The sequence below is a fragment of the Pezoporus occidentalis genome, unplaced genomic scaffold, assembly GCF_034315485.1.
Source record: "Pezoporus occidentalis ecotype Australia unplaced genomic scaffold, CSIRO_AGI_Poc_V1 ctg52, whole genome shotgun sequence".
Taxonomy (NCBI): domain Eukaryota; kingdom Metazoa; phylum Chordata; class Aves; order Psittaciformes; family Psittacidae; genus Pezoporus; species Pezoporus occidentalis.
The window spans coordinates 970,082-994,388 of NW_026915858.1; the positions used below are offsets into that span (position 1 = coordinate 970,082).

General features: G+C 40.7%; 1 protein-coding gene and 1 long non-coding RNA gene across 10 annotated transcripts in view; one reads left to right on the forward strand and one right to left on the reverse strand.

Annotated features, from left to right (window-relative positions):
- Window positions 1-24,307, forward strand: part of PLD5 (phospholipase D family member 5) — a 163,347-nt gene that overhangs the window by 115,807 nt on the left and 23,233 nt on the right. For all 9 annotated transcript variants that reach the window (XM_062637348.1, XM_062637350.1, XM_062637353.1 and 6 more), the window contains one exon: window positions 11,238-11,365. In XM_062637348.1, coding sequence (XP_062493332.1) covers window positions 11,238-11,365 — 128 coding nt within the window. The remainder of the gene's footprint in view (window positions 1-11,237; window positions 11,366-24,307) is intronic.
- Window positions 18,932-24,307, reverse strand: part of LOC134173400 (uncharacterized) — a 58,193-nt gene continuing 52,817 nt past the window's right edge. The window contains exons 3-4 of the long non-coding RNA XR_009968231.1: window positions 23,328-23,475; window positions 18,932-19,959 (exon numbers count right to left, since the gene is read on the reverse strand). This is a non-coding gene — a long non-coding RNA (uncharacterized LOC134173400). The remainder of the gene's footprint in view (window positions 19,960-23,327; window positions 23,476-24,307) is intronic.

Consider the following 24,307-nt stretch of genomic DNA (forward strand, 5'->3'; position numbering starts at 1 on the left):
TGCTAACTGACAAGCTATTGATTTGTATCCTCTGTGTATTTCATCAAAGACAAAGCATTTTTTCCTCACATGTATTTTTCCTCAGTATATTGTGTGGATTTTTCTGATTCTGACATGGGGGCATGTCCATTTGTCTCTTTCATATGTCTCCATTTTATTGTACAAATCTTCTGCATGACCAAAATGCATCTGACATGCTGATCATAACAGTAATAAATCAACTGTGAGACTCTTTAGTCTGCTACAGCAGAGCTGCAGTGTCTATTCTGCATGCTTAATTTTATAAAAGAAGAAACTCTAAAAGTGCCTTATTCTTTTCAGAACCTTTGATCCATGATAAGAAACAAAAGCTCAGCTTCAGTTGTTGTTTGGACTAAGAAAGCAAAAGAAATTCCCGGAATCCCAATCTGCGACAACCATCAACAATCTTTCTCTACTTTTGCATTGTATATCATTAGTTAAAACCTGCAGGAGTTCTAGCACATGATAAGTAATGTTAGAACCAAACTGGGCACCCCAAAAATGTGGTTAGGCTTAAAACTCTGAAGAAAAAATACTTTTTCCTTTACAAAATTTATCCATAAAGGTTTGGAGAACACCTTGTTCTGCACATGTAGTTAAAAATCAAAATATGTTCCTCAAGTAATTGGGCACTGGGGGAGTGAATGAATAACCAAATAAATATATATGATAAAACATATGAATGAGTAGGCAAGGGCAAGAGTAAAATGATGAACTGAGGATGAAGTGGAGGGGGAGGAGGAATGACATGGGGGGAAATAGTGGGGAAAATTAAATGGAAGGAATGAATCAGATGGAAGGGCAAAACCAGAAAACTGAGTAATTTAAGAAAAGATCAGAAAAGAATGCTGGCAAAAGGTGAAGCATGTTCCTGGTGAGCTCGTGACAGTATAGGTGAAAAGAGAGAAAAATAATTGGAATTGAGATAGGAATTATCTGGGGGAAAAAATGTCAAAGGCCGACTTGGCAGGATAATAGGAAGGAATCAGAAGAAAGGTAAGGAAAGATGTTAGGAGAAAAGTGAGATCTTGAAAGAAATGGCTGCACCACTACAGACCCAGGTTAGTTTAGGCTGTGCTTCTGCTTTCCTTGTATTACCTTGGCCAGGTCAGCTAGTGTTCATGGTTTTTGGTAGCCTGGATATAATACTCTAGGGCTGCTCAGAGGATCAGTTAATGGAAGTACAGAAGAAAAATTAATTCTATTATGAAGGTATTATAAAAATAAAAAGCAGTAGCTAAGGACCAAATAATACTGCCCTGTGAGAAGGCATACTCTGTCCTCCCTTTATGCTTTCTCACCTTCCAGAACTGAGATTTCTCCTTCATGGGAAGGAAACCAACAGAACCTGAAGCAGAGCTACAGATGTCTGGGGACCACATTTGGGGAATGATTGCACAAGTGTTATTGCTAATCAGCACCTTTAGAAGTGACTGTTGCCAATACTGATGATTCTAGAATATGTGAATACCAGAATGAAATAATGGCAGGGGGGTTGGAACCAGATGATCTTAAGGTCCTTTTCAACCCTAACTATTCTATGATCAGTTAAAAAGAGAGACGGGGATAAATGGTCACTGCATTTTTGGTAGGTATTTAGCCTTGCTCATTCATAGACGGTTGTGATTCTAACTCCTCATGTATCAAGATGAAAAAATATCCCTGAATTCTTGGATGTTTCATCTAGGAAGTGTATAAACAAATCTAGTGCTTCATAATGCTAATCCAAGTAAAGAAAAGAGTCTTTGAAGGTGGGTGGGGTAAGCAGTGTGTGTGTTTACTAATCTTATATTTAAAATAGCCTTCTTTTATAGTAAAAATGTATGCAATTATAATTAGGCAAAGAAAGCAAGCCACAATCCAGCTTTAGTAATGCTTTTACTGATAGTATTATAGCCTTCCTTTAGGCGGTAATATGCTTTGTTGCCTGGTCAACTAAGAAAATTACTTTTCCCAATCTCTAAAGCACTTTCATAGCTTCATCTAGTAAATGAACAGTCTACTCTCCAATAGCACAGGGAAAAAAAAAGATGGATTTTTAAGAAAATAGTTGAACAAACTTTGTTGCACATTAGTTGTCTTACAGACTACTGAATCATCAGACTCACAAAACAGATTTATACACAGAAAATGCTATTTATAGGAATGCTGAGTTCTGCTAAGGGGAAAGAATTGAACTGATCATCAGTGCTCTCATGATTCAAAGTTTTATTCAAAATAATCTATGACTATTGATATGAAATACCTTAAATAGCTCAAAAAGAAGTAAAAAAATTGATTGAAAAATACTGATGGCAGAGTCAAGTCAGTGCAATATGAGGATTTCTCTCACTCTTGCTGCATCCAGCAGCAAAACCTGTTACAAAAGGCATGAAATGTTTGCTGCTTTCAATAAAATTTATTAGAGGGAAAGGAAAAGCCATATGGATCTTTTCAATTTGCACAAAATTCCTGTGCACAGACTTTGTTTTTGTTTTGGTTTGGTCTAAAATGGGAGTCCTAAACTTTGTCCCAAACAATGAGGGTTTCATATATATAAAAATATAGAAACCATAATTGATATAGATGAGGTTTTCTATAGAAACATATATAGAACAGAATATACTTCAGAAGCCAAATCCAGGTGGAAAAGGGTAGAGTTGAAGCATGTCTGCTTTCCTGACTTGTTCTGTGTAATGAACTGTAGTGTTGGCTGCTTGCATTTGTGGGGTGCTTGCTTATCAAATATCTGCTGGGTGGCAACATGTACCTCCCAAGGACGTGGTGACACGGATGTGTCTTAGATAAGAATAGAATACATTTCCAGTGGAAAATGTAGAATGTAAAATTCTACAGTAACAAAAATCTTAAGAAATCAAGTGCACACCATAGGGCTTAAGAAAAAGTGAGAAGAATGGAAAGAACTATTACAGTGCAAATAATAAAAACCTGTGGGGTTAACAAGGTGAATTTACTTGTAAAAATCATGTTATATAGTCTGCATTAGAGAAAGGGGTATCAGGCTTCAAATCCTGTTTCTAAATACTGGGGGGGGGTAACATGGATGGGCTGCACTGCATTTAGTGGTTTTCTTCATAGAATCTCAGTGCTTTATGGATGCTTTATGCCCTCTGTCTCATGGGTGAAAAAGAGAAAGCCAAGAGTTTGCTCTGGAAACTGGTTTTACATCTTTGGGGGGACCAAAGGTCTGTAGTTATATGAATGTCTTCTTTGTCTGCAGTCTAAAATTCTATGCATAGGTTAATTAAACGTGTCCACATGTGATTAATCAACTGAGCTACCTGCTATTTGCAGGGAAGCTCATGTAGAGTGTGCTTGTGCTTACCTATTCTGTGGGTCAAGAGGAGACCTTTTATCCCTAGGCTGTCAGATGTCATAGTTTGCTCACCTTGCAATTAAAATGGGCCTTTGGCTTTTTGTCAGTGAGTCAGAAATTATGCATAGCTGGGTGCGTAAGTATTACAAAGAAATACTGTCACGCCTCTTTTTCATCTCTCCTGTGACATGGATTGGGAAGCCTTTTGCTTATATGTGTTTTTTCTGCTGAGTAAACCAAAAGTGTCCAGCAGGCAGTGCAAATATGTTCACGTGGGTGAAAGCTAAAACATTCCTATATTGAACTCTGTCTGCAGCAGGGTACTTAGCTGAGAAATCGGTATTTTAATTACTTAAAACTAGCAACAAAGGCCAACATTTGACATCTCCAAAGCCACTGTAAAAGCATATTTAGGTAAACATTACCTTGAGAACTAGCTCTCAATATGTCACTGAAGTTAAAGAAGGAATTGAAAGAAATTAATTCTGACCTTTCCTTTGTTCTCGGGAATCTGCCATCCTGCATCCAGTGGTCAAACCCTGCACGCACAAGAGTCCCTCACAGGTCTTTTCTGGTACTTCTGTGTCACCGTGGACCCCTGTGTAAGCATATGGGAAATGTCATCCCAGGCAAATGCCAGCGTTGCCCTCCTATCTGCTTTGTTTGCATCAGGCAAATGGTTATACAAGATAAAAGGCAAACAAATATTCGGCTTGCCACTGGGAATTTCTGAGGCTTGATTTTGAGAGGAATGGAGGCTGTGATTACACAGGCATACCTTTAAATGGCAGCATTGGCATAAGCAGCTCCTGCATCTTGTGCCCCCAGCCACAAGCCACTTGTTCGGACACTTGTGCTGTGCCTTCACATGTGTCAGAAAAATTGTTTACTGCCAAATGGTGAGCTGGGCTAGTGAATAGTTCTGCATTTGAAACAATTGTTTTTATTTATTTTTAATTTGGGTGCAATTCCTGATCCAGTGCATCCCTTGGACCCCGATAAATGCTGGTTGGGCATGGCTGAGAAGAGGAAGGAGAAAGGCTGCTGAAAATGAGATCTGTGCATGCCACTGTTACTGGGGAGTTTTGTTGTTTGTGGTTATGTTTTTAACCGTGCTGGTTGTAATTCTGTAACGCTTTGTTTTCAGTCAGAGAGATGAGGGGTTTTAATGCTCATTTCTCAGCATTTCTTTTTCTTCCTGCTCCCTCCTGCCCCCACACTCATCTCCTGGATTCCTCGGCTGTGTGAACAGGGCAGTTTCTGAGGCTGTGCTGGGTCACAGAAATTATTTTAATCTACTGACGGAGTGAAAAAATAAAGTAAAAAACCAGTGGTCAGTGTCGAGGTTATTTGCTCTCCCTGATCGTGCAGGACAGATCCTGGCGGCACGTTACAGCCTGCTGCAGGGAAGGGAATCAGACAAGAAGCTGGCTCAGCGCCTGGAGAGGGGGCTGGGAAGTCAGCCGGCAGCCACAGAGACCCATCTTCTCACACCCGCCGCTCCACAGGGAAATCCTTGGCTGTAGCCCGCCTGCTCAGGGAAGGTGTCTCGTAGCAACCTGTCTTCCAAGCTCCAGCCGGGCATGGGCACGTGGGCCGGCTGGGGACCGTGCCAGTGGAGATGGGCAGGGAGCGTTTTCTGGGTGGTCTCCCTGAACCACCCGCCCATGCCACAGCCCCGGGTACGTGGGCCCATGCGTTGCCATTCCGGTGGGTGCGTGTCTGACCAGAGCGGGCCGTGGAGCTGCAGCGTCACGTTCCTCTCCTGCGCGCTGGTTTCCTCAGAATTACCTTTGTGTCAGTGACCTCAGGTGCTCTAAAACAAGGCAGTAAGCGTTGCAGTAATTTTTCATGAAAAATTTGTATTTCAGAAGCAGGCTCGTTTTACCATAAGCAGCATTAACTTTGGGAGCCAGCGTTGTTTTGAGAAGCTGCGTGTACACTTAGTTCATGGTTTACTGGAAGTAAAATATGGTTTATTGGGAGTGAGTGGGAATTTCATTCAGAGAGAAAGACCTGTTTGTCGTGCAGGTAGCTTGAGTGCTACAGTTTGAGACAGGCCAAGGTGGTGTGAATATAAATTGTATTGTGAAGGCTTTCTGGAGATTGCTCGGGCTTGTACTAAAATGTAGTTTATTTGAGTAACTATGATTTCCTTTTCTCTGTGTGTGGCCATCGCAGACAGGGCTGCTGAAGAAAAGACAGCAAGGTTTTTATTGTACAGTTTTTATAAAGTCATGATGGGCACATAATCCCAGAGTGGCAGGGTTCAGGCCTGGCAGTTTTTGAAGAGGAGAGGGGCGGTGAATGTGAGGAGCAGCGGGGAATGTAAAGGAAAGAGCTGATTCAAAGTTAAGGTACTACCATCAGAGATTTCCCTAAAAGTCCTTGAGTGTTCTCTCTTTAAGTCTCAACCATTAATCCTTCTGGGACCAGGCAGACTTTAAATTGCATTTCAAATCCAATATTCCATAAGGAGCACAGAAGCAGTAAATTGTCTAGTTTGTCTTGTAATCATGTAGAGACGTAAAAATAACTTTGTTGTCAAGTTGTGCATTCCTCTGCTTTTGTACTTTTCCTCCTCTGTGTGCTGAGAGGTCACACTAATGGGGCTTCTGGAAGACCTCCAGACTTTTTGCAATCAGTCGAGAAAAAAGCACGGAAATTCCTGGGGAGATGATCCTCTGCCTGGGTCACTTGTGCCTGCCCAGTATGAGACAGCTACCCTGCCATGTGTGAGCAGAGTATGGAAAACTCTGGGGCTTTGTCTTTTCATTCATGGGTGTACTTTGTGCCAAGTCCTGAAATTGAAAGCAAATAGATAAAATGAAAGTATCTATTGCAAAGTGTAGGGCAGGAGACATTCACTCTGTATCTGTATGTATGCACATCCATATCCTAGTGAGCAAATTATATTTTAAACAATAAGTAAGTTTAGGACCTGGGGGTAATAAAGGATATTTTGTTGATCATTCTGAGCACATGGTGATTAACTGCTTCTGTATTGATCTGAAAACTCAGGTTAGCTGAAAGAATACAGCAGGTCTATGGCACAGTGGCAAGCGCTGCGTGTGCTTTCCCCCAGACACACAGTAGCCCCCCAAAGAGGCTGTGCAAGATGCTGTGTAGGCTGCTGGAGCACCAGCTGTGCTTAAGGGTACTTGTGCTTGTGAGCTGTAGGGTTCGTGGTGTGGATTGGTTAAGTCTGCTCTCAACTCTGGCTTGAGGCCTCACTCCAAAGGGTACAGATCAAAACCTATGTCTTTGTGTGCCAAGTGACTGTCAGCAGTGGGGTGGAACAAAGAGGCCACAGCTCCCATTCTCAGACTCCTTTTTAAAGGTCTCATTACTTGGAGTATTTGCTTGGAAATACACAGAATGAAGAGACGGGTAAAAAAACAGTGCTGTGAATAAAGCATATGGACATGGTGATGAGAGGAGAGAAAGGACAGCAAGAATGGGGTAAGCAGAGGAGGGCAGCTGTTCCTACTGTGGCCAGCTTCGTGATGATGTGGGGAATGGTGGCAGGAATATGTGCAGGATGTGGTGCAGAAGCATTTGGCAGGTTCAAACTGCAGTCACACAAGAGAGCTGCAAGTGCTGCTTTCATTGGCCATACTCATTTCATATAGTAGCACTTCCTTGTATCCAGCTGTCCCTTCTTTGTGATCCCTCCACAATCTCCCCAATCCTACCGATAGTCCTGTGTAGCTCCCCCTGCCCCTGTGTGCTCCCACTTCCAGTGCCTGCTGTGCCTCTGCAGTCTGCACTTGACAAGCTCCTTTTCCCCAAAATGGGGAAGGAGAGGCATTCAGAAGCCCCTGTTTATCTCCTCCACCTTTAGAACTCTCCCCTTCCTAGCAGGGGGTAGCAGAGCCCAGCCTGGGTCCATGACCCAGAGCAGTGCACGATGCACAGTCCCAAAACATGCTGTCAGATCATGTGACTCCATTTCTTTCCACACTCTTTCCTGCTCCAGCACTGTTTCCTACTGTCAAGGCTAATGAGGTCAGGGCTTTTGGTGCTTTCCTCATCCTTGCTCTGTCTGTTGTGAATCACAGCATTGAATAGCATTGCTCATGCTGCAACTTCCCAGATACCTCTGTCTGACCCTCCTCTCAATCTTCAAGTCCTTCTTCTTTCCCGTTTTTCTTTCTCCGTGGCTTTAAAACCACTATAGTGAAAGGAACAAAGTTGTGAAGACAGAAGGCCAATTTTAGCCGTGGTACAAGCAAAGGCAGCTTCTGTTTCTTGGGCGTTATGTTTGCTAACTCCAGAGTGAGTTTAGCCTGTAACTGGTGCTGTTGAAAGCTGTTGCAGGCAGACTTTGCATGTTTCCTTTCAAGGCAGCTGTGATAATAGCAGCCTGTACAATTGCTCTTTCTAGGTCTTCTTTACAAAAATGATTTCCCGTATCCACCAGAGAGGTGATTTGGCTCAGTGATGTTGCCTTTGTACCAGGAGAAGCTGGTACTGCTCACAGGAGCTGGATCCAAAGCCTTCTGCTACACCTTCTGCAGACTGTTGCATAAACCTGCATGTGGAGGCAGAGTGGCAGCCCTGTGAGCCCCAGCCTCCTGCAGTCTCACAGGAGGAAGAGTCTCCAAGTTTGTGTAGCTGCCTGGTGACCCACAGCTAGCATATGCCACAGCACAGGTGCACCAGGATGCGCTTCATACAGTTTTACATGGCAGAGTGTGTATGTGATGAGCACTTGATTTAAGTCTCATGCTAACAGCTTAGCGGTTTTGCTCAAATACATAGAAAAGGTCCCAGCCTTAAGCTCCTGTTCTTGAAGACAAGCTTGCCCTGTAGCCTTCATGACATTTTTAGTGGAGTATCTGAGAGCAGGCAGCTAGACCAAACACGGTGTTGCAAGCCTGGAAATGTAAATAGCACTTGCTTGTGCCATCCTTCTTTGGGATTACTTTGGGGTCTGGATTTTGGAAATGGATGAAAAGTCAGTCTTTTTGCAATACTACTACTGTCTTCTGTTTTCTTCTGCCATTATGAAACAAAGCAAGAGGCAGTCTTAAGTGGCAGCCTGGCACCCCACAGGGGCTGTGTTCCCATCACATGAAGAAGGTCCAGGCTCTCGATTGCAGGGTCCCCTCTGTGCATCCTAGAGTGCATCAGTCATCTCCCTTATAGAGTACAAAACCTTCCCACCTAGAAGAAAAAGTACTCAGGGAAATGTATGTCTTAAAGCATGCTTTGATCCCTACCGTGATCTTTTCCTGCAGAAAGACAGCAATCTGGCCCGTCCTTTTGAATGCACAATTTTATGGAACAGGAAAATCCCCTTGAGTTTTTTAAGCAACAGCACTGGTTTTCTCTAAGATCTCACCCTGCAGTTTAATTTTCAGTGGAACAAAATTCTTAGATCGATTTTTTTAAGAATCTGGCATCTTTATTGGCAATCAAGCCTACAAATTGTGCCTTCTGGTGAACTCAGCAGACCCACAGCTTTGTGTAATTGAGACTGCAGCATGATAGAGAGTTCTGTTATGGCTTCACATATTGATCAGTCTGACTTAATTTCCCCATGGTTCCTGGACCACGCTAGGGATGATGCATTATGTTGAAGGCCTGATAAGCCTGTTTGAGCAAAACATCTCAAGGGGTTCTGGAACAGAGGCAATTACCAATACTGATACGTGTTTCCTTTCATCAAAAATTAAGGGCTCATTAATAGGCTGCACAGCAGCTGCTGTTTGCAGCACATGACTTTTTTCTAATTAAGTTGGAGATACTCTTTCGTCAGCCATATGAGTTGGCTGTTTCCAGAAGGAAAAGAAATTGGGTCCCAGGATTTGATTTTAATGATATGTATGATAGCAGTATCTCCTGCACTGCTGTGTTCACTGTTTTGGTAATTGAAGCTTAGGTTGTATTTAAGAGCGATAGTCCCATCCCACTGCTTAAACTACGCACGCCCACAAATCTTGGTGTTTTACAACTTCTGAATTTTGTGTCAGGTTACTGATGGTGTCTGCTGATTACTGGGTAGATGGATTCCTGTTGTAACTTTGGCAGTCAGCATTTTTGTTCAGCAGTGGATATGTTAAAAATGTTTTTAAGCTGTGTTTATTTTAGGCTCTCAGATTTGAGAAGGAAGCTCACTGTTGTTTCTGGCTGTTTTACCTTCTCTCAGCAAAAATCCTAACATTTCATTTTTAACCTATTTGATGTAGGTGTGTTGTGGGTGTCAAATTCATACTGCTATTTTATGTTGCAAATTAGATGCATGGAAAGAAAATATGATCAAGGCAAACTGCTATGTTAAACTTGATTTTAAACAGTTTTCAGATAAGCAGCTAGAAGTTTAGTGCCTCACAGAATCATTTTTCATAGCTAGTAGGAGTTGCTTTTGTTTTGTTTATTCATCAGAAAATAATGTAACCATTTAACACCAGCTATAGCATTTTCTGATTTCTTTTCCATTTGACACACATTATCTCTTTAATTAGTAGTTCTGCTCATTAATGCATGGAATGAAAGTCAGAAGCAATTTTCCAAGGAACATTGGCAAATACTGCTGTTTTTAAGCATAGATGAATGTGGATACATACATTCATGGGTGATTACCTAGGAAAAAGTGGAAAGGTAGCTGGGTTGCAGAAAATATACAACACTTGAACCACATTCCGTAACTTATTCAAAATCCTATGATGTGTGTCCGGTGCTAAATGAAAAGTGTTCCTTACCTGATTTTTCTTCTTTTCTTGATGTCTGAACTTCTAGAAGCATTTCTTCAAGTGAGAATTACAGTTTTCATTATAAAAAAAAGAAATATTTAGTACTGGTAACTGTTCCTTAAAGTTGTGAGTCAAGTGTTTCTTAGGAGGTCAGAAACAGGAAATTAGATGAAAAGAAACATTTTAGTTCTCTAGGTGAAGCTGGAATTCTTTTGAAGTTGTGACTCATATCCAGCCATTACTGGAATTCATGGTACTGATCCCATGGGTACAAGATCCCATGAATATTTAATGGAAGATGGCTGGTACCATTACTGCCCTCCAGGCTGCTGTTTATAGTCACTTCTCTTCCCTAGATACTGTCGTGACTAAAATGTGAGGATGAGTGGGTTACTCTAAATTACCTTCAGCAATGATTAATTCAGATTAATCACCTAGTCTTACAAACACTGGAGCACTGAAAGAACAATAATGGTGTGAGAAATCCCCTAAATTTACCTAGTATTAAACATATTCTGGATGCAAACATACTGATAGGACCAATTCAGACATTCCTACTGATGTGATAAAGCCAATGTGCTTTTACCTGACAGGTAGCTCCTTTGATTTCAGTGGCCTACAAACCTTATTAAGACTGTGCAGTTCAAAGTGGTAGGTTGAATGTCACAGATTAGTAGGATCAAGAGCAGTTTCAGCATATGTTAGGCCTTTGCTTACTTCCTCACTCCTTAGTTGTCCACCGGTGTTCCTCTCAACAGCCCACCATAGGCTACCTGCTCCAACCACTGCACAGGGGAAAGGAGCAGAGTCTGCTTTTTAGGGAGGCGTTGTATTTTGGCCTGTATTTTAAAGGTCATTATTATAACATGTAGCAGGTTTGAGTTACAGAATGGACCTTTAAAAATAAACTATTTTTAGGAACATGGAGTGCTGGAAAAAAACAGCAATTATTTGGTTCTAAAATGGAAGAAACTTAAGTAAACATGGCAATGTTCCCTAGACCTGCTTTTCTGAAATTATATGTTAATGTTTTAAACGGTGGGACAGTAACACTATTTATCATTAGTTTTAAATCTTAATGGTACATTTAATTGCCTCCCCCACTAGTTTTGGAAGCTGAAGCCCTGAAATGTGAATTGGGGTTTTTCTAATAGTGTACACTATGCTATTTTGAATTGCGCTATTTATCTTTTAATCTCTAGGTGCTGAAGTGTTGTATATGAACATGTCAGCATATAATGAAGGTCGGCTTCAGTCATCTTTCTGGATTGTTGATAAACAGCACGTGTATATTGGAAGTGCCAGCCTAGACTGGAGATCACTGGGACAGGTAATGTAATTGAAAAAGTAATCCTATACCTTTTGAGTGTATAATGAGGAGAAAAAGTAATGTCTTGAGGCCAGCAAGATGGATAGCTTGCTTTTTCTGATAGTTTGCTGGCAAAAATGCCAGCATCAAAAACTGCACTGCCATGGTTTTGATGACTTCTGTGTTGGCAAAAGTGTATTACTATAAATTTTACTTTTCATTGGAATAGCTATCCTTAACAGTTCTCCTCTGAGTTAAATTTAAAAAAAAAAAAATGATTGCCCCTATTGATTTCTCTGATTTTGTTGTTTCAGGATTGTAAGTTCTGGTTTACTTCTGATTTGCCTTCTGTGGGTATCTGTAGTTTCCTTCTTTCTGCAACAGTCTCCAGATTAACAGCTATCATATTCATTTTGACTACATACCGCTGATTCAGTGAGGCTGCTGTTGGTCATGCTTAGGGAGTGGAACCTCAGTAACTGAAATGCGCAACAGAAAGGAAAAAGCCGCAGTCCTATGTAGTTATTGGTTGCATTAAAGAAAGCTTGCTTTCTAAATATGAGCAGAATCTTGGAAGCACATGGATAATTTTGAACATGGCCTCTAAGGATCTTGTAAAGGAGGAGGTGTGTATTGGTTGTATTGAAGGTTTTAAATGTTGTTTTGAGCTGAGACTGAAAGTCTGAATAAAACCAAATCAACCATTTTGGTAAAGAATAAATAAATTTTCGCTGTTCCTATGTCTATTTACTTATTTAGAAGGTTACTTTATGAACATTTACAAAGGAGTCTGGAATACCGGTAGAAAATAGGATGTTGTTAGCAAATCACAGAATCTTGGCGAGATTATGTTGTAGTTTTGCAACACATAGTTTAGGTTCTTGGACAGTTTAGAAATCAAGTGTTTATACATTGCTGTACCTCATGAGCTAAACTGTTTCATGTCATGACAAAATAGCTCTTCACAGAACTATTTGGCTTTTAAATACTTTAGCTTTGAAGCCACTTCTAATTGGATTTTGAGTAATGGTGATAAATAATAAATGTGGAGAAAAGAAGCAATCTACTTCATAGATCATTATTATATTTAATAATGTGTTTATGATCTTCGTCACAGATGCTACAATACCTCATAGGCTTGGTCTTCTCACAGTGAAGTAAATCTTAATTCTTGTAACATACCCGTGTTAAACTTTGATACCAGTTCTTTTGTGGGCCAGTGTTTCAAATGTGATTCCTCACTGTTAATTTGATATCTCTTATTTCTGTATTCATTTGGACATTTCATCCTGTTGTCATATAACAGAATATTTTTATATGTACTGATAAGATGAAGCTCAGAATAGTATCTGTACAGAGCAAGAAGAAACCTCTGTGAATTGCAGTTAATCTACTTTCAATTGGTTGAGAAACGTATGCTGGGGTTTCAGAAGAGCCCAAGGAAATTAGGTCCTTGTCTTCTGCTGACATCAGATATGAGTATCCAGTTCCCTTACCCCGGTTACAGGTTAATAAATCAGGGCAACTGTCAAAGAGATCTGATATGCAGTCCTAAAATAATAATCTCTCTTGAACTTTTTACATAAGAGGCAAAATAAGCAAAGAACTTGGTCATTTTATTCTGAGTGCTTTCCTCAAGGACAGTATTTTGCATGTGCATGGGACCTAACCTTAAAACCCGTGGTGAACCAAACCGTTACTGGGGAAACACATCTCCCATGGGCTCTCATTATCAGAGTCCCAGTGCAGCTGCAAATGAGGGATCAGGCCAATCCTCTCTCAAATCAGCCTAAATGAGTGTGGTCTGAGTTTAACTGGGAAATAGAAGAGCAGATAGTGCCAAGCCTGTCAAGACCCATGCCCTTGCCCTTGCCATTGCACTGCCTTCAGTATCAGGGTAAGGGGCTTCTGCAGTTTTGCAGGGGGATGCAGGGAATTCACTACAGATGCTGCTTTGCAATTCCTGTTATATCTTGGTTTACCTGCAGGGAAAGGACTGGGAAAAGGCAGACTGGGCTGTTGATTAGTTACATATGGTCTCTTCAAAAGCTCACATGACTTCTAGAGAAACAGAACTTGTGGTTATTGAATCAGCACACCACTTTGGCCAGTATTACTAAACCTTGACAGCAGATAAACAGAATAAAGCATGTCTCTGCTAATGTAGAAACATATGGTAGTTTGGCCTATCAAGCACAGCAGTTGTCTTCTTACTCAAACAAAACATCTAGTATGAGTCAGTCACCTTGTAGATAACAATGTCTCATTATTCTAGCTTATATTTCAAAGGCCAGGTTGGACAAAGCCTTGGGTGACATGGTTTAGTGTGAGGTGTCCCTGCCCATGGCAGGGGTGCTGGAACTAGATGATCTTAAGGTCCTTTCCAACCCTAACTATTCTATGATTCAGCAGCACAGTTCCAGTGTGAATTATGTGAGTGCATCCAGTTTTGTATCTAATATCTGAAATGCAATGTCACTTAAAATTGTAACTGTGTGCGATTGTCATACCTTTTCAGATGCCTTCCCTTGTACTTTCTACGTGCATGTTTATTGCTTTCTCTGTACTGAAACTTTGCATACATTCAGGACAGTACACTGAGTAATTCTTATAGGAGCACCTACCTGCTTCACTGGTGTGGCATTTTTACTAGGGATGCAGCAGGTCTCCATTGTATTTCACCCTAGGCAATAGTCCCAGAGCCTTCCTACTTCCTACTTTAGTGGATATAGAAATGCTTCTGTGACATAGCAGTACACAGCATTTAACATAGAGAAACTCAGCATGATAGAGAATATTTATGCAAGGTTACTGGGATAGCTATAACTGGAGTTCATGCTTTTTTTGTTCCTTTGGAGGTGGGAGGGGGAAGAGGAACAAAGTTGTTAGCATCATTCTTTTCTTGGGAGCCTAAGTCGAAAGCTGAAATAGTAATTTAACTTTTAACAGCTCCATAGAAAGCAACATCAATGTGGAGGAAAATGGAGGAATCAGGCACAGTCAACAACATAGGTTCATGAACGACAGGTCCTGCTTGAACAACCTGATCTCCTTCTACAATAAAGTGACCTACCTGGTTGATGAGGGAGAGGCTGTAGACATTGTCTGTTTGGACTTAAGTAAAGCATTTGACACTGTCTCCCACAGCGATCTCGTGGAGAAATGGGCTGCTCATGGTCTGGATAGGTGGATTCTTCGCTGGGTTGGAAACTGGCTGGATAGTTAAGCCCAAAGAGTAAATGGCATGACATGTAGTTGGCAACTGGTACTAGTGGTGTCCCTCAGGGCTCGGTGTTAGGGCCAGTGTTGTTTAATATCTTCATTGATGATCTGGATGAGGGGATTGAGTGCACCCTCAGTAAATCTGCAGATAACACCAAGTTGGCTGGGAGTGTTGATCTGCTGAAGGATAGGAAGGCTCTGCAGAGGGATCTGACCAGCCTGGATCGATGGGCTGTAGCTGATGGTATGAGGTTCAACACGGCAAAGTGCCAGGTCCTGTATTTGGGCCACAACAACCCCATGCAACATTCCAGGCTTGGGGAAGAGTGGCTGGAAAGCTACTCGGCAGAAAAGGACCTGGGTGTTCTGACTGATGGCTGCTGAACATGAGCCAGCTTGTGCCCAGGCAGCCAAGAAGGCTAACAGCATCCTGGCCTGTATCAGCAGTAGTGTAGTCAGTAGGACCAGGGTGGTAATCGTCACCCTGTACTTGGCACTGGTGAGGCTGCACCCTGAATCCTTTGTTCAGCTCTGAGCCCCGTACTACAAGAAACACATTAAGGTGCTGGAGCAGGTCCAGAAAAGGGCAATTCAGCTGGTGAAGGGCCTGGAGCACAACTTGTGATGAGGAACAGCTGAGGGAACTGGGGTTGTTTAGTTTGGAGAAAAGGAGGCTCAGGGGACAGCTTATCAGTCACCTGAAACTACCTGAAAGGAGGTTGTAGTGAGGTTGAGGGTCAGTCTCTTCTCCCAAGTAACAAGTGATAGCACAAGAGGAAATGGCCGCAAGCTGCACCAGGGGAGGTTTAGATGGGATGCAAAAAAAATTTCTCCACAGAGAGGGTGCTCAGGCATTGGAGCAAGCTTCCTAGGGAAGCAGTGGAATCACCGTCCCTGGAAGTGTTCAAAAACAGTGTAGATGAGACCCTCGGTGACATGGCTTAGTTGTGGTCCTTGGGGTAATGGTTGGACTTGAGGATCTTAAAGGTCTTTTCCAGCCTGGTTGATTTTATGATTCTGTGATCAGGGCTCACATGTCAAAAGGTGTCAGCTTTGTTCTTATCTTTGTGGAAAATTCTTCTCTACATTTATAAGCTGGAAACTAATCTCATTGTGAGGCTTACTGAGTTTTGTTGCCATTTTCTTGACTTGCCAGCACTGACAAGAAGTAACAGTAGTATTTCCTTTAAAAGTAAATGTTCTGCATCAAGGCGAGATTTTTATATGCTGCATATATTGCTTAGGGGATAACCTTTAAAGTTGCATATACCCTTGTGCCTTCACTGTAAAAGTTTTAATACTTTCCAGAGTCTGAGCTTTGAAGTTATGGGCAAGGTTGACAGCACATCATTACGTTTCAATTAATCAACTTTTCAAGTTTCAATTAGGTTGCCAGTTTGCCAAAACTCTGATCATTTAAGTGAAATCACATGTGCCAGCTATCTGCTTCAGTCTAAACTCAAACCCCACAGGCAAATGAATAATACTGTTTAGACTGTCTGAAAACAGGGGTTTGCAAATCTTTAATGTTTTTTTCATTCACAGTGAAATATTTTGCTCCTTTCTTTGAACATGTTCAGATTTTGTCAGGGATGCATCTTTTTATTTTGTTACCAATATATGGCAGTATCTTGCACAGTTACATAACCCACTGAAAATTCCAGGTTATAAACAGCAAGAATTTTTACCACTTTCTTGGACAGATACCACTCCTTAGATCTAGTAAGCTGTGTAAGTTTTTGTCAATGAAATGATCTTTCTACTGATATAGTTATTTTCTGGTAAATGTTTGGCTGAAAAAGGATCCACTGAAACATGCCTAAAAATTGGCATATATACTGATTAATGTTTGCCTGTGGTAATAACATTTGACATGGCTGTGGTGCTGTATTCCATTTTTTAGTTCCTTGGCCTAGCTTATTAATAATGTACTTAAATGAAAGAAATTGGTTATATAAAAATTATTAGAATTCATAATATTAATGCAGAGCAAGAGCTAACAAAAGGTGTCATATTTCTTTTGTTCCATGACTTCCTCCAATAGTTCAAGCAAAGCTGGAAAATGCATTTAGCTCCTTAATTCTGTTGAGAAGCGTGAGGTTTGTAATACAGACAAAATCTTTCGGGAGCTTAAGAAACACTTCTGGAGATTTTCATACTAACAACGTTTTTAGACAAGTTTTATTCACACAAGAATGATTGAATCCAGTGGGCAAACAACTGTCTAATGGATTAGCTGAACCACTTCAGAAAAATACATTTATGTGCAACAAATAATCAGCCCTTGGAAAATTCCATTACTGAAAATTATTGAAACAAGTAAAATTAATCTGATTGTCTTCACTGGAAGTGGAATCAGGCTTATACCAAATACTCTTGTAGGCAAATAAAATAGCTTAAGTCATGGTAGCAGGTAGTTGGGTGTTTGTGCAGGGGTTAGTGTCCAAATTTGAATGTTCAGGTCTCAAGCAGAAGCCTGCTGCTTGTTCCCTGCAATTGGTGGAGTCTGACTGTAAACACCTGAAAGTGTAAATGAAATTGGCACACCTGGACTCTTCCAGTTACTGATGAGACATGAGACAGAACCACCAGTTAGGAGGCTGCTCACGCCTTGTGCTTATGCATGAGAACTCTTTACAGAATTACGTGGGGGAAAAGTGAGTCTTGGAGTGCCAGAAAATAAGGGCTGCTGGATAGAGGGGGTCTTGGAACAAAGGAAGGGGACCTGGACAGAAGAAGGTGAAGTTCCTGGCTGGGGGAAGGATCTTGGAAGTGGGGAAGATCCTGGAGATCAGGGAGCTTTGAGGAGATGGAAGCTAGGCGATGCACCAAGGACACTGGCTGGTGACAGCTGAGACAGGTAACAGGGAGCAGCCACACAGCACAGATGGCCCTAACTTTCTGCCCAAACATGCCCAGGCCATCAGCCACCTCCCTTCAGGGAGCAAAGGTATGAATAAAAGGTGTAAATGATAATCAGGTAGATGCAAAAGTTCTCAGTGGTTCTTAAACAAACCCTAATATCTAGATTCATTGCAGGCAGTCATGTATCTTGCCTGTGACATCTTAAAAGCATTATCTCAAAAAGTCCTGCTTAAATTTTGGTTCAGCTGATGTCCTAAGCAGTCCCATGATTTCCTCTTTTAGCTAGCTGTGTAAAAATTGCTAGTAGAGGATTTTTCTTTTTAAGGTGCCTATTAAGTCCATGTATTTTCTGGTTTGTTCATTCTTCTGTTTTCAATTCAGACCAGTTTAAGCTGAATGGCTGCAAGATGTAATTTTTTTAAGGACAAAAACCCACCAGGCTGTAAAACTTTTAGGACAAAAATTCCCAACCTAGTGAACCTGCTCTCATATTCCCATTTATTTTATGTGTCTCTGTTGGATTCTCTGTGTGATTTGTTTCACAGTACAAAGTAAGACTTCAGAAAGGCATTTGATTTCTCTTCATTTTAGAAATTTCATCAGGAAGAGGACTCAGAAAATAATACCTGATATCTTCACCTATGTATTTATCGATGAAGACATATTGATTCTTGATAAATTGGGCTTGGCCTTATGACTAGAATTTGTTGACCTTGCTTCTTTCATGAAATGAGCTTGGACAAAGTTTTGAATAGCAGATGTTTATCTAATAATCTCTGTTGCAAAGGATCAATGATTTGTTCTTGCTGACTCCCAGCAGTGCCTTGGAGCACTTTCTAAAGTGTCCTGTGTGACAGCTGAGAGTCTGACAGGACTACTGAACAACAGTATTTCTTTTTCAGGCAGTTTCCTCTTCATCCTCCTCTTACTCTCTTGTTATAAGTTAGAAACTGATGATTGTATCTACATAATTTAAGGTAATTAGAAAATGAGATAAACTGTCCCACTGTTGTTTATCAGGTTGGAAACAGTGACCTGTTTTATCTGAGGAGTTAGGTTTTTAATTGATGCATCTAAGAGGTCAAATAAATACACAAGAGAGGCAGAATACTGTAGGAGACGAGAAGTGTGATTGCATGAATGAGAAACTCTCTATGGACTACTTTTTCATTACGATTATTATTACATAAAACATACTTGTCTCTTTAGGATTGACTCCTACAGTACATGCAGGCTTTAGCAATTATGAATTATCAATTACATTTGAAGTGTATGAAATAAGTTTCCCAATTCATTTATTTTTCTAAGAATTCAGTTGAATCAGAAGTCAAATTAGCTATGTAAAATATTAAGACTTTATTAAGTGTTATACAAGTGCTAATTATTCAGAAAAGGTTTATGAACCATTTGTAGATACTGTAGATAAAGTTATGACAGTTATAAATAATCTAATCATATTTACAGTGAAAGTATATTGGATTTGGGATTTTCTGAAATTAAGAACTTTAAAGTTACTAGGAAAAAAAACCCAAACAAACAGAAACCCCTGTTGATCCAAAGATCTGTTTCCTCTGTGTGTCAGTTTTAAGTAAAACCTGGCAAGCCAATGTTTTATTTGTTTTAGTATGAATTAGGTTTTTGCATTTAGGAAAGTCCAATGTATAGGAAGGCTTGCAACAGGTATGGCTGCAGGAGCACTTGGTTTGTTGCTGTGTGTCTTGCCTGTTATAACTAGACAGGACAAAACTGGATTGAGAGATATTGGGGGTTTTGATTTAGTTGTTCAGGCTTTCCTCATAACATAGGAAAAAGGGAGGCAGAAGCAGCAGTTAGAATTCTTCTCTACCACCTTCTTCTCCTCTTGTCTTCAGTGACAAAAAGACTGATAAAACCTAACCTCTTTTTCTTCCTACTCTGAGATGACAAAAGTTGGGAGGTAATATGGTATCTCTGGTTATTGAGAGCTGCATCTAAAAAGGCAGGTTTGGGGCAATTTGAGATTGTGGAAATACTGGAGGATTAACTCTTTGATTGCTTGTGGGAAGCAAAATCAATTGGAAGCAATCCATGTTGTTCTTTACTCTCAGAAGTCTCATCCCAGTTATACTGAGGAGACTCGTGGAGGAGTCACAGCTTGAAGGCCACACTAAGAGTGACAGAAGTCATCCTGGGATTATTCCTTCTTCTCTTGGTCTCCATTTCTGGGTTATAAATCCAATTCAAATTGTTCCCAAAATTCAGGAAGCTCTTGCATGCTGTCAGGAACAAATGCAACCCATATGTATGTCTCTCAGGGAAAGGGGAATGATCATTTTCTCAAAGTATACCCTTGAACACTGTAGTTTCTATTTATTTGTGTGATCAAAATCATCCTCCTATAAAACCAGTATGTAATAAATACTGGAGCTCTATATACCTTGGACTAAGTCATGACAATCTCATTTGTTTCCAGCTTCCCCAAAATCTTGCTGTAGCAGAGCCACCTCTCCAAACTGATCGCTGAGAGAGGATCCGCACATTTGCAATTCCTGTTAATGACAGTTGCATCCTATCTTTACAGAACTCATAGATTAAAAAGCATGCTATAATCAGTCAGTCATTTTTTGAACTTTTATCTAAATGAGTCTCTTGAAGTTACGCAATAGCGCATCTGGTCCTTTAGAGATAAGATATTTTGACAGTTAGTGGAATCGCTTCTTTTCACTCAAGCAAAAGTTAGATGAGTGTTTCCATTTGATATAATGTTGTTCTAGTGTGAACAACATTAGTTACGTCCCTAATGGGCACTTTAGACCATTGTAAATCCTTGCCATTTTCTTCTAATTATTTGTTTAATTTTCTTACTGTCCCAGTGGTGTTCAGTATCATATCGCTGTTAGTAAATTGAGCACGCTCTCAAGTGTCCTATAACACGAAACAAGGCTCTTTCAATTTAGTCATCCACCAAGGCGCAATCAAGCTCAGATGGGTAAATGTTAGACTGAAAGTACATGCAGTATAATACCAGTATGTCTAAATTCATATTTCTGTGTTAAATAATATATCTTACATACAACAGAGAATATCTGCTTCTAAAAAGCTCTGACATATTGGTAGCTATGTGATCCAATCCTTAAAAAAGCTTATGCTGCTTCATTTCAATGGGATTATTTCCAGAATTAGCTCATATTGTAAAGATAGCATAAAAGTGCAACCTGTTTGCAAGCACAGGTGAATGAGTCAAGACGTAAAGAAAACAGGTCTAGGTAAATATTGTAGTTGTACTGATAATTCAGTACCTTTTATGTCTTTCTATTTCCTGCTGCATAGAAAACTAGTTGTATTGTCAAAACTCAGCTGTGATGTTATTACATCTTGCCTTTCAAAAGACAGGCTGAAAATTTTCACTAAAAGCTTTTGGTGAGGGTCTCCAGCTTTGATCAAATGTGGAGCAGTTTGATGACTGTTACCCATCTCCAAAATAGCAGCTTTTCCTTTTCTTTCTTCTTTTTGAGGGGATGGGGGAGAGGGGGAGATATGTTGCTCTTGGAAATATGCATAACTCTCAGTATGCATTTATCATGGTATAAAGTTTGTACTGCTGGATGTTGTGGTTTATTCTCCAGCTGAGACAGGCCACTTTTTCTCGGTTACATCCAGTAAATCAGGGCAGTCAGTATTGTCCATTAGGCTTACTCTGCTTGAAATTATTACCTGACCATCCAGTATTTACAAATGAATCTCAAATGAAGCAAATGGGCTGTTTGTCTCTTGCTAGCATTGCTGTGCACTGCTAACAGAGGGCTGGTTAAAGCTGACACGAACATGGGTAATGTGGCTGCTCTGCTTGTGTTCTGTATGTACTTCTGCAGCTGCCTGGTATTGCTCCTGGTTCTCCCCTGTTCCTGTGGGCTTCTGTTTTTGTGATTGAAACCAGCATAGGGCTATGTATTCTCCTTGAGCTTGGAGCCAAAAAGACTTCTTATGCCTCCCCAGGCTGGCTAGTTACTCTAGATGCAGAGCCAATTCCCAGCTCCAAGGTGCTAAGAAGCTGTTCCTGTTTATCATACTTCTCCCACTGTTGTGCTCCATTCTCACATGCATCATCCATGTTATGTGTTTGTATTTAGTGTAATAGAGAGCAGAGTACATCTTGCTGGATATTTTTGATTTCTGCTGACTGTAGGAGGGTGCTCAGGCCTCTGACCTCTGAAATTACAGATCTATTTCCTTCTCTTCCATTTTTTTTTTTATTCAGTTGCTGTTCTGGAACGTTCTCTGGAACAAGTTTACTTACTGATGCAGTAATCAATAATAAAATGTAAGTCAATAAATAATAAACATGCAGAGCAAAATGATGGAATATCCAATTTGACCAGATAAGCTGTTCTTTTCAGAACAGTATGGGAGAGTCAGATAGTTGGATCTCTGCATCCAAATGAAAAGAGAAGGTTCTTTCTCCAGTAAAACTAACCTTGTAATCATTTGCTTGCTTTTTATACTTGCTATGCCATCAACACATCTTAAAATAATTAAGATTCATAGAAGATGTTGCAAAGGGAGTGTGCCTGGTACTGTTTTATGAGTGGTCCCTCAGATACTTGACAAATAATATGAGTGAATATCAGGATAATGAGTTTTGGATGGGCTCTAGACTTCCTTAGGAAACTAGAGGCATGCAGGAATTTGGTGGCAGAACACAGACTGTACAGCACCATGCAGAGGCAAGAAAATCATCCATGCACATGTGTGCAAAACTGGAGACAGCTCTAAAGGCCCCTGCTGATATCTTGAAGCAAGCAAGCAGACAGTGTGGTGAACAGATAGCACTGGTGAGATACGCTCGCATGAGCAGCTCAAAGACTCGGTAGCCTCAGAGTTAAGCCATTAAAATTTGAAAAATGTGTTTGGGAACAGGAAGTGCGTCACAAATCGTGCACAGGGCAGTGGTCTTGCCCTTAAAAATAAATAAATAAATAAAGGCCATTGGTCACGGTGATGAGAATGGTTTCCAGGCACTCCTCTTTAAGGCCCGTCTGCAGTGAGCAGTAAAGCAAAAGGGCTTAATTTGAATTTATAGATCCTCCAACTAATTGCACGCAAGTCCTGTGGTTTCATTTGTGTTGTGTTCATTAAGGAGCCCTGAAATAGTAAGACATGCTGAGACTGCAATGTGTATTAGCGCAGGTGCTGCACTGGAATGGTTTTATGACCTCTTTACTTGCAGACACCCTGCACAAAGTGGGGCAGCAGAAGCTGGCCTGTTTGCACTGCTCTGTCCTGCCCACTGCTGTTCTCAAGTCCAAGCCAGATTGTGTGGATGGGGCAAAAGGGTCTGAGCTGCACTTCTGTGCCAGAGCCTACTGCTGGAATTCAGCAGCTAGGGGGCGGACAAGCCTGTAGAGTCAGTCAGAGCTCTTCAGACCAGTGTGGCCTTTTACAATCAGAGATTCATTTGGGTTGGAAAAGATGTGTAAGATTATGGAGTCCAACATAAATCATTTTGTTGGATCAGGCCATACAGCCTGATCCAGGGGTTCCAGCATCTGGCTCAACACCTGGTGGTAGCCTTAAAATAATCAGAAGCTTACACGGATGTAAGAAAGGCAGCAAATCCACCACTAACTCAAAATATGATTTAGGTTGTGCTGAAAGAGAACTTGTTCTTTAAAACCCAGCTGAATCTCTGAGGGAGTGCTAATGCACCACATTCTATTCTGTCATCTCTCGTAAGAACTTGCTGGCAACTAATCTTGGTCAGTGATGTTAATGAATGGAGGCAGATTCCTCTCAGAAGTATTTAGTTATTAGCATACCCCATCAGATCAGTCTTGTTCAACTAAACAATTAAAATAACGACATTAAAATAGTCATGAAAGAGTATTCCCAATATGTGGTTCCACCCACGCGCACGCACTTTGATATTGCACAGATGATAGTTCCCTTCTGGATAAATATCTTCATCAGAACTGCCTCAACTCCAAAAGGTTCCCAAATGCAGCAGCACAGTCACCTCCCACTTTAGCAGTTGAATCCTTTCATGGAAAACTGGGTTTAATATTGTCCTGTGGAAAGACATGCAGTAAATTGGGCTGAAATACCATGCCATAAATCTCCCATGAGTCAGGGCAAGGAAGGACAATCACTTCAGCCATTATACAAAAAGAATAATGGTTCTGCAGCTCAGTATAAAATCTCATCTTTCTATATCCATAAGTCATCAGGCAGAACAAAACAGATTCTGACAAAGCATTCCTTCCATATGAATATGCAGAATTAATGGCACCGCTAAACCTTCTCAGATTTTAATGTTGTTGTCATAAGCAACGAGGCCAAGCTTGGAAGTCATTGTGCAGTCACCTTTCAGCAGTCACCAGAACAGTGCAATTCTTGATGTTGGCCTGGAACTACTCGGTGGCAGGCGTTTTGGTCAGGCAGTGCGTGCAAACAGAAATGTCAGGTCTATCTTCAGAAGACTGCAGAAGTCATGAGAATCCCTGTACTGGACAATCAAGTTTTTCTAATCAGTATAATGACTTATTAGGCATTTCTGTAAAATTTAATGATATGGTGGATTGCTGTGATTGGGTAGCAAATAAGTTTGTAAGTAGCTCTGCAGCATAGGTGCAGAACCTGCATATACCATACATATACATACCATGAACATAAACTACAGTTTCATGATATATGTTCTGCTTCTATGTATGGAAAACATCTTTTATCATCTTTGGGACTTACATTTTATTACTTTCCATTCTGTCTGTGCTGTAACAAAGAGCTCAGCTTGAACAGAAATAGTGAGAAATAAATAAATTTGATCTTCTAGTTTTCAGACTGGCAGTGTTAATGCTGAATTGGAGCAACCTGTTTTCATGTATATTTTCAGATATTTATTTC